Below are 10,505 nucleotides of genomic sequence, written 5' to 3' on the forward strand. Positions count from 1 at the left end.
ACAGAGAATGACCACCTCTACAGCTGTCAGTCAGTAACACCATTAGCTAAGTGGCAGGGGATCTAGAGGTTCCAACTCTGTTGTTGAACCATGTGAGTGTCAATATGATGCCACCTGATGGAATTCTGTTTTTGCAGTTTGCTTTTTTGACAACTAGAAAATTGTACACAACGATTATGTTAAAAAAACTTTATTTAGGTTCCAAAGTCAGTGCCAGAATTGTAATGTTTCCAGTCCCGTTTTGCAGACTCAAAATGTTTAAATAATTCAAACAGCCTTTGGCGAATCATCTGGATTTTTTATGCTTATTTGAAGAAAACTGAATTTCTAAACCATCTGAGATTCACACATTTCTCTAAAAACCTGTTACGGCTACAAGAAAATTATATAATCACTTTCTATCAAGGCACTAGTTTTTGTAACTTTAAAGTTTTGCCCAGAGGGGAATCCTCTGTGTTTTTAATCTGACTGCCCTGTAAAATTGAGGTTCTTACCCACGAAAGCTTATGCTCCCAATACTTCTGTTAGTCTTAAAGGTGCCACGGGACCCTCTGCTGCTTTTTACAGATTCAGACTAACACGGCTACCCCTCTGATACTTCCATCCTGATTTTACAGAGGTGCTTCTTTTACTTTTTCTTTATAATAAAGTTCTGTTTTTAAAAACCTGATTGGTTTTTAGTGTCCTAAAAACCCAAAGGGCTGGTCGGTGTTCACCTTGGTTACTCTCAAGCCTCCCCAGGAAAGCGGGTGAAGAGGCTTGGGGGGATATTTTGGGGAAACAGGAACTCCAAGTCATCCTTTTCCTGAATCTTTGTCTGACTCACTTGGTGGTGGCAGCAATACCATCCAAGGACAAGGAAGGATTTGTGCCTTGGGGAAGTTTTTAACCTAAGCCGGTAGAAATAAGCTTAGGGGGTCTTTCATGTGGGTCCCCACATCTGTACCCTAGAGTTTAGAGTGGGGAGGGAACCCTGACAGCCCCCCACCAAGAAAAGCTCAGGACCCACCATACTAACATCAGCCATCTTGTCACAATGTATAAAGCTTTTATCTTCTGTGTTCCTAAGTGTTGTACATGGACCAAAAGCAATGGTGAGCAGGCGTGGAGTTATCTAGGAACGGTCAAAAATTCTCAGTCAAAACTGTTTATTGACAGAAAATTGGGTTTTCAACTAACCCGAGTTTTCCATGGAATGTGTCTGCTTTCTGTGGAAAATTACAAACTTATTCAGTGAAAACCAAAATGTTCTCCCCCAAAACCTCAAAAGTTTAATTTTTCTGTTTTTCACAAAATGAAACATTTAGCAGAAAACATTGACCAAAAAAATTACGTTTTTTTTGTAGTGGTGAAATTTTGCACAGGAAGAAAAAAATCTGACCAGTTCTAGTAGTATCCTCTTGCATCACAAAATTTCAAGCATACTATAAGCAGATAGCATTCTGCTAGTAGATGGGCACAAACATTAAATTTCACCAAAACTTCCTAGAAGTGTCATTTTAAAATCTCAAAGATCTAATTCAATTTATTCAACACTTTAGAACAGGAGTCAATTTGTCAATGAGCTTTAATGCTAAACCTCTGAAAGCAAGAAATTTTTTGGAGATACAAAGCAAAGCAAAATCCATCTTGCAGTGAGATGCTAACTAGTCTTAACTATGAAGAGTCTACTGTTTTGTGACAATAGTGGATATCTGTGAATCACTTTCTTCAAGCATTGAACAGAGAATATTGCTGTACTGGAATAAAGAAGACCCATAGTTTAACTTCCACAGTGAGGCCAGCATGACACATTGTACGTAGACCAATTTATTCACAGCTTCACAATGGATTATAGTTAGAAATTTGGTATGTTTGGTATGTCTTAACCAGCCCCCACTATTCCCAATGAATGGCAAGCCTGAACTTTCTTACCCATGAAAAGAGTAAGTGATTAATACTGGGTTCAAAAGGGACTCTCCAGGCTGTGTGTGTTAGATTGCAGTACTGTGTGTGAAAAACTGGACATGTTTCACACGCCCCTATCCCTGTGGGGAAGGTTGGAGGACTGCACAGAAATAGTGGTTTTTCATTCAGTTAGACAAAATACTTTAAAAGCCAAGATCGAACCTCTTTATCCTAAGCCTATGAAAATAAAAACACTTGTATTTGGTATTGTTCAAGCTTGGTTCAGTCTTAGCCACTTTGTAGAGAGGGGAAATACAATTATGATTATGAATGTATATTTGCTGTCTAGCAAAATCTGAGTATCTGTTAATTGCATGGGTTCTCCAGTATCATGAACAAGCTACAAAAATAGCATATCTATTTTATATTACAAGCATTTTCTTTTTTTATGTATGGCTTAAATATCAGGTGTAGCAGACCTATAATATTCGCCTCAACACACACTATCCTTACTGGAAAAAGTGTCATTGGAGGGGGTGGGCTTGTCCTGACTCTCGATCAATCTCTTATCTGTCCATCAAGCTTAATTTGACAGGAGGGATAACATTGCATTTGGGAGGATTGCAGTGGAGCTGAGTACTGACCCTGGGGCATTTCCTAATCTCCCTGCCCTGTATGGCTGGAACAATTTTGCTTATTTCTGAGCCCATACCGGAATTCGTGTTTGTTTTGGAGCTAGTGGTTTTGCACAGTATTGAAAATGGGCACCACCTTTGCTGGCTTGGCAGTTACGAGCAATTTCAAGGCAAGCGAAACAAAATTCAACGTGACATTGTGGACATACCATATATTTGCACTTTTCCATGTGCTCAATGAGTCGCCCACAGGTGGGACAAGCACGGATGGAAGGACAGTTTTTTATTTCACTTCCCGGAAGATCCTTCAGCTTGCAGTTTGCTAAGACTTCCAGGGACTGGTTCTTGCATCCCACATTTTCACACCTCTCGGATGGTGCTCCAGCACCTTTCCAGGGATTCAGGCACTGCCAGCAGAACTCAAAGGCTTGCCCCTTCAGCGAATGGCAGAGGATACAGACCACCCTCAGGTTTTTCAGATCTTGGCGTTCCACATAGCTGTGGCAGTTGGGACACTTGGCGAAAAAACAAATTTCAGACATGAGTGAGAATGTTACTCCAAATTTTTAAAAAGAAAGTGACACAAAATGGTATTTACATAACTTCTGGAGTTCCTTCCCATTTCCTTTCCCTGGATAAGTAACCAGCAGCATCACTGTCATGGTGCAACATGGAAGCTGCTGCAACAGCAGCAGCGGGAGCAGCACAGCTTCACCATCATGACTAAAACAAAGGCAGAGGTGTGAAGGAGGAGAGAAGCAGTAGGGATCCGTACTCACCTCTTTGTAGTCATGGTAATATTTAGCTGCAAACTTCGCAAGTTTTTCTTCAAAGTTCCGTTGCTCTGTTTCAGTGAGTGAAGCATTCCGACGGACTTCCGGATAGGACCATTCCTTCCCACATTTCTCCCCATTAACATCAGCAGGGCAGTGAAACTTCAAGTGACCCTGTAGGCCAGGAAAGCGGAGAAGTCAAAGAGGCAAAGTTGTGAAATTTGAAACCTATTGAGGTCAGCGTTAACTCCATCTTAATAGAGTTGCTTGTTTGTTTGCTAGTTTGGAATTTGGATCTAGTTTTACTGATGAGATTCTGGTGGTGATGGAGGTGTTAAATATGGTCAGAAAAAATTGAGCTTTCTCTGATTTCTGAAGCAGCTTAACTCTTCATTTCTCTCTCTTCGTTGAAAAGCATTGTCTGTGTGTGTGTGTTTGTGTGTGTATGTGTGTATATATAATATATAGTCATAACCAACCTTCACTTCCCATTATGTTTTTTTTTTAAATAACTTGCTAATCTGAGGCTTATGAACGTGTCACTGAGTAAGTGAAATATTTATAAATGTATTTAAAGGAGTACATTTGTGAAATATTTCCTGAAGCAAAAAACCAAAGTCATGGCTAAAAACTCATATTTAAGTGAGGGGGAATCAGTGATTTGAAGAAAAATTGCTTTGATTCTGACTGTGGTCTCCATTCTGGCCATCTATGCTGTTTTGTTGGGCTACTTATAAAATTACTCTTCTTTCTTTCAGTATTTAACATTTATTTCCCTATTTTGTTTCTCTCTTGTTTTATGGTCTCATCCGTTCTGTATGTGCCCAGCTTGGAAAACTGCGAAGAGCAATTCCAGCCACAGTTGGCTGTTTAATATACCTTATGCTCTCTTTGGTGTTGAGGAATTTCATGTTCTCATCCACTCAGCCTGCCTTCTTTCTTAAACTTAAGACTAGCTCACTGAACCAGCACGCACGGCACCGAAAGACTGAGATTTAGGAAGCAGGACTCGTGAAGAGGTTGGTAGTCCTCGTGCAGTTTGAGAATGTGCTTTTGCGTTGGTTTCGGGATGGCTACTCTGGACCTCTTCAACCACACACTGATTTATATTAGGATCATCTGAAAGGGCTCAACACGGCTTGATAGCTTTATCTGAATTTTTGTTCTTTTCTCCATCCCTTTTTGCAATCGATCATAACTTTTCTGGGACATTCATCCACTTCTTGTTACGCATTCCCCTAGCTGGGGAAGCCCATCCTGAACTTCAGGAGCCAAATAACTCAGGCCCAACCACAGACTGCCTCTTGTAATGCAGTGCTCCTGGGTGGATTGGTGGCAGTGGGGACAGAATCCAGGAACCTCTGCATCTAAAAGCAAGAGCTTCTGCTGCCTGGCTTATGTCTGTTAGCTCAGGGGCGGTAACAGACTTGTTAAACCTCTATGTGGTTAAGCCATTAGAGGAAGGGAGAGCCACACTGCAGGTGAGGGTTACACGTACAAGGAAGTTTCTGAAGCATTCACATACCCATGTACTGGCTGACGCCTCCACTTTTATTTGCATATCGTGCCATTCTGTGTTGGTGAGCACTCGTGAGGCATGTCCCCCTGGCAGGTGCCACATTTATAGAAGACTCTGAAGGAGGACTACATCAAGTCCGTAGGATAATGCACTGGCTGTGTCAGGGTTCCCTCCCCACTCTGAACTCTGGGGTACAGATGTGGGGACCCGCATGAAAGACCCCCTAAGCTTATTTCTACCAGCTTGGGGTAAAAACTTCCCCAAGGCACAAATTCCCTTCCTTGTCCTTGGACCACCAAATGATTTACACAAAAATTCAGGAAAGAGTCACTTGGAGCCCTATCCCCCCAAGCCTCTTCACCCCCTTTCCTGGGGAGGCTTGAGAATAATATACCAACCAATTGGTTAACCAAATGAGCAGAGACCAAACCCTTTGGTTTTTAGGACACTAAAAATCAATCAGGTTCTTAAAAGAACTTCTTTATTATAAAGAAAAAAGTAGAAGAATCACACTTGCAAAATCAGGATGCAAGGTAACTTTACAGGTAATAAAAAGATTTAAAACACAGAGGATTCCTTTCTGGACTCAGATTCACAGTTACAAAAAAACAGGAATGAAACTCCCTCTTAGCATAGGGAAAATTCACAAGCTAAAACAAATGATAATCTAACGGATTTCCTTGCCCTTATTTACAATTTTTGTAATCTTATATGGATCATTTCAAGTATGTTTTCAGAAGATGTTTTACCTGCCTGGTCTCTCTCTCCATCCGGAGAGAGAACAAACAAAGAGCACAAACAACCTCCCCCCACACCCTGAGATTTGAAAGTATCTTCTTTCATTATTGGTCCTTTTGGTCAGGTGCCAACCAGGTTATTTGAGCTTCTTAACCCCTTACAGGTAAAGATTCAGTACAGCTGCCCAGGAGGGATTTTATGCTACCCGTATCTGTATGTTTATGACAGGCTGAAACTGTGGTGTTTATTTGGGTTATAGAAAACTACTTGTGGCAAGGTGCTCAAATTTTATTTTATCTCGGAGTACTTAGCTCTGTATAGGTCTCCAGTAGCAGGACTTTCTCCATCCTTAGAGATTTGTAAGGCCCGGCTTGACAAAGCCTTGGCTGGGATAATTAGTTGGTGTTGGTCCTGCTTTGAGCAGGGGGTTGGACTAGATGACCTTCTGAGGTCCCTTCCAACCCTAATCTTCTATGATTTGGCAGAGGTCATAATTCCTGGAAAGGTTCATCTTCTTTTGAAAGTGTTCAAAGGCAGATGATATGCCAAACAGATGTTGACTAAAACAAAAAATTTCCAAATAGTGTAATAGAATCTGCACTACTGATTACTTCTATGTACTCAAAAGAACCACAACTGGGCGTGGCATTTTCAGACGGCTTTTATCTCTCCAAGTTCATAGAATCATAGAGGTATAAGGTTAGAAGGGACAGCAGGGGTCATCTAGTCTACCCCCCTGCCAAGATGCAGGATTGCAAGTTGTTCTAACACATGTTCTACACATGGAGGTACATGTCTCTTTCTTCAGAGATTCTCATTAAGCTTAAGTATCAGAGGGGTAGCCATGTTAGTCTGAATCTGTAAAAAGCAACAGAGGGTCCTGTGGCACCTTTGAGACTAACTTCTGTTAGTCTCAAAGGTGCCACAGGACCCTCTGTTGCTCATTAAGCTTAAAAAATTCTACATGGATCTGAATCTTTAGGTTTTTGGCTTGTCACTAGCACACCATTCTGTTGGAATATCTACTTGGAAAGTTACATGCATCTTCTCCATTTGGCTGAGTTCCTCTTTTACCTGGCTGTCAGTGGGAGGGAGACTTCTAGGTGCTGGCAGAAAGTAGGAATTGAAACCAAGTGCTCTTTTGGGGTGCCTGTTGACAGCTCTAAGGAAGTCAGTCATTGCTGTGTCAGGGCTCTGGCCGTGTTCAGTGTTTTGTATATAATGTGGCCTCACCTCATTGTTTTGTGTACCCCTGACATTACAATATCATTACAACCAAAAGTACCAACTCAGCCCAGGAATTGCTGGATCTCATCACATTTCCAGCACAATTTTGCAGACTCAAAAGATTCAAAGAATTCAAAGGCTTTAAAAATAGCATCTGGACTTCAGTTGTTTATTTGAAATGGACCCTTTGAACTTTCTGAGGTTCTCTTGTCACTGGAAAGAATGATCTCTTTGCATCACAGGTAGTTACTTATTTCTCCTGGGTGGGGAGGGAAGCGGGGGATGGGAGGGGAAATAACAGTACATGGTCTCAGAATGCCCCACATTACTAGCTGAAGACAGTTTTCCCACTTGACAGAACATTTCAATATCTCAAGGGACATATCTCTGGAAGAAACCAAAATATATTAAAAACACATAGTATGGCTTTTCCGACTGCCTTCTGTGTTCTCTTACCTGGTCTAACAGACTTCGGCACCAACCCGTTAAGGAACCAGGATCTGCAGCATGTCCACAAGACATTTCCACCCTCATGAGGTTCTCATCATCACCTGACAAGCGAGGAAACACTAGTTGAATTAACATAAAAATCCTCTCAAAACTGTGTGTGTTTATCAAGTCTGGATCTTTGGTCTGGGAGATTCTGCACACACGCGCACGCACACACGCTCGCACACAGTACTGCAAAACGAACAGGAGTACTTGTGGCACCTTAGAGACTAACAAATTTATTAGAGCATAAGCTTTCGTGGGCTACAGCCCACTTCTTCGGATGCATATAGAATGTGTATGTATGTATGTATGTATGTATATATATACAGAGAGCATGAACAGGTGGGAGTTGTCTTACCAACTCTGAGAGGCCAATTAAGTAGGAGAAAAAAAACTTTTGAAGTGATAATCAAGATAGTACAGACAGATTGATAAGAAGTGTGAGAGTACTTACAAGGGGAGATAGATTCAATGTTTGTAATGGCTCAGCCATTCCCAGTCTCTATTCAAGCCTAAATTGATTGTATCTAGTTTGCATACCAATTCCCAGCTCAGCAGTCTCTCGTTGGAGTCTGTTTTTGAAGTTTTTCTGTTGTAAAATAGCCACCCGCAGGTCTGTCATTGAATGACCAGACAGGTTAAAGTGTTCTCCCACTGGTTTTTGAGTATTATGATTCCTGATGTCAGATTTGTGTCCATTAATTCTTTTGCGGAGAGACTGTCCGGTTTGGCCAATGTACATGGCAGAGGAGCATTGCTTGCACATGATGGCATATATCACATTGGTAGATGTGCAGGTGAACGAGCCCCTGATGGTGTGGCTGATGTGATTAGGTCCTATGATGATGTCACTTGAATAGATATATGGACAGAGTTGGCATCGGGCTTTGTTACAAGGATAGGTTCCTGGGTCAGTGGTTTTGTTCAGTGATGTGTGGTTGCTGGTGAGTATTTGCTTTAGGTTGAGGGGTACAGAGTACTGAAGCAGCTGACAGAAGATGTGTCTATGGTGCACATATTTACAAAAGTTCCTCTGGGATTTAGGGACTCAAATATCATTGACTTTCAATGGGACATGTGGGACTTGCACTTTTAAAACCCTGAGGTGCTTTTGGGGATGTGGGGGAGGGTGCAGGAGTCAGTGTGGGCAGGGGGCTGGGTGTGTGCGTGTGGGGGGGGGCTTCAGGAGTCAGGGCTGGGTGTGTGAGGGGGGGTACAGGAATCAGGGAGGGCAGGGGGCTGTGTGAGGGGCATGCAGGAATCAGGGCAGAGGGTGGGGGCTGGGGTCATGGGAGTGCTCCCAGTCCCCTGCCCTAAGCGGCTCATGGCAGGGGACTGGAGAGGGGGTATGTGTAGGAGGAGTGTGGGGGCCCTGCCTTTGCTCCACCCTGCCCTGATTCCACCCCCTTCCCCAAGGCCTCGCCCCCACCTCTTCCCTGCCTCATCCCCGGAGCATGCTGTGGCCCCGCCCTTCCGGAGTGCCTGGAGCTGGCAAACAGCTGTTCGGCGGTGGGGGCAGCGCTGGGAGGGAGGAAGGAGGAGGGGCAGGAACGCGGCACTCTCGGAGGAGGAGGCGGGAGAGGGGTGAACTTGGTTGCCAGTGGGTGCAGAGCCTGCAGCAGGAGCCTGCAGGACCAAGCTTCTGCCCCCGTAGCTGCCCAGCCCTGGGGGGCCCGGGCCAGGGGGCCCTGCTGTGTTTTATTGTAAAGCCGCCTCTGGTCCCACTACCACAGACTTCCTGCGCCTTCTTCCTCACGGTCCTTTGGCTCCTTCAGGCCGGCTAGACTGGCATAAAAACCAGACAGAGCATGTACAGGACCCCCCTACAGAATATCGCCAGGCACAGGAAAGGGAAACTCTCTTGTTACTTGCCGCAGCTCCACCAAAAAGAGACTGCATCACAAAATTAGCAATAATACAGCATTTCTTCAGACTGACTTTCTTGCGCGCTAAGAAGAAGAACTTGTAAAACTATTCTAACATCGCTATCTGATGTCTCCCACCATAATAGTCAGTCTCCATCTCATTCCTTAGATGTCCTGACATTGTCCTGGCTTTTTGACTACTGCTACATGTTGAACAGCGATCTCCATGGAGCTGTCTGCAGCGATGCTCAAGACTATTTTACAAAACGCTCAGTACAAGCCAACCAGCAAATCTGGGAGGTCCGTGACCGGGCATGTCCCCCGCCACTGTCACCTCTGTCTGTATGAAATCCACCAAGGGTTCTTTACATCTTTTGACACAAATACTTTTACATTAGTTCAATTTAAAGTAATGATCATTTTCATACCCACTTTCAACTTCTTAGCTGGGGCAGGATCTGTGTTCTGATCCACCAGCCTGGCCACGAATGGGCAGAGTCCCAGGCGCGTAAAAGGGGGCATACCCCCCCCCATCTATGGCTACAGCATAGGTGGGCTCTAAAGGCTTCATCTGCTTCGCTAATGCCACCCCTCTCCCCACCATTCCTCTCTCCAGACACCCCAGAGAAGCGGGAGAAAAGTGTCCACACATGCTGCATGCACCCAGCGGCTGCTTCTCCTAGTGAGCTATGTGTGATGAACAGGAAACTTCTAGGTGCAAAGTCACCAAATAGCAGGTTTCAGACTAAGGTAATTCGCACAATGAATTAAAGTTTCTGCTTTGCTCTCCTGCTTCAAAATGGCGTGAACATCTGGTTACACAAACTCCAGTTCCATTCCAGAATGGTGAGACCATGCCCCTTCACCACTCCCCCAGTGTGTTTGCCACAAACAAGGAAGGACCTAAGTTATCAGGCTGACAACAAATGAAAATGCTGCCCAGAATTACCTGTGATATCGTCCTTTCTACGAACAAACTTTGGTGCAGGCTCTTCATTTGCTTTCCTAAAAAATTCCATAGTCTTAGCTGGAGACACAAAGGGGACAGAAAAACCCCTCCAAAAATTATCGCTCAGGGGAGAGAGCGTCTGTCTGTCTGTCCTGTACAATGGTACAATGTGATTTGACAAATCTCTGGGTGAGGATTACAAAGCTAGAAGTGGTTTCACTTTGAGCTGGTTAATGACTCCTCCCTCTCGAGCTGTATCGTTCAACACTCATGCTGCAGAAGGAAGCTTCTGCTTTCATTTCTCTCTCTGTGAGGCCCAGAGAGCGTCAGTTCAAAAACTTAGTCTACGTACAGGGAGAGCAACAGTTTTGCCACGGCAATTGTTACGTGAAAGCCCTGATAAAAAGGGCTCAAATGATA

General features: G+C 43.8%; 1 protein-coding gene across 1 annotated transcript; it reads right to left on the reverse strand.

Annotated features, from left to right (window-relative positions):
• Positions 1-1,131: 1,131 nt before the first annotated feature.
• Positions 1,132-10,231, reverse strand: LOC128836912 (uncharacterized protein DDB_G0292642-like). The gene is made up of 4 exons (XM_054027638.1): positions 10,086-10,231; positions 7,236-7,330; positions 3,302-3,469; positions 1,132-3,037 (listed from the first exon to the last, which is right to left on the reverse strand). The coding sequence occupies exons 1-4, from the start codon at positions 10,153-10,155 to the stop codon at positions 2,582-2,584; spliced, it is 789 nt and encodes a 262-aa protein (XP_053883613.1). The 5' UTR covers positions 10,156-10,231; the 3' UTR covers positions 1,132-2,581.
• Positions 10,232-10,505: the final 274 nt, after the last annotated feature.

This window comes from Malaclemys terrapin, chromosome 4, assembly GCF_027887155.1.
Source record: "Malaclemys terrapin pileata isolate rMalTer1 chromosome 4, rMalTer1.hap1, whole genome shotgun sequence".
Classification (NCBI taxonomy): Eukaryota; Metazoa; Chordata; order Testudines; family Emydidae; genus Malaclemys; species Malaclemys terrapin.

What these genes read in the sequence shown, in the direction of transcription:
- LOC128836912 (XM_054027638.1), bottom strand. Translation starts at nt 10,155, where the DNA reads ATGGAATTTTTTAGGAAAGCAAATGAAGAGCCTGCACCAAAGTTTGTT. An exon ending in TAGAAAGGACGATATCACAG is followed by an intron (nt 7,331 to 10,085) that starts GTAATTCTGGGC and finishes CTCGCTTGTCAG; the next exon opens with GTGATGATGAGAACCTCATG. An exon ending in ATTACCATGACTACAAAGAG is followed by an intron (nt 3,038 to 3,301) that starts GTGAGTACGGAT and finishes TTTTTCGCCAAG; the next exon opens with TGTCCCAACTGCCACAGCTA.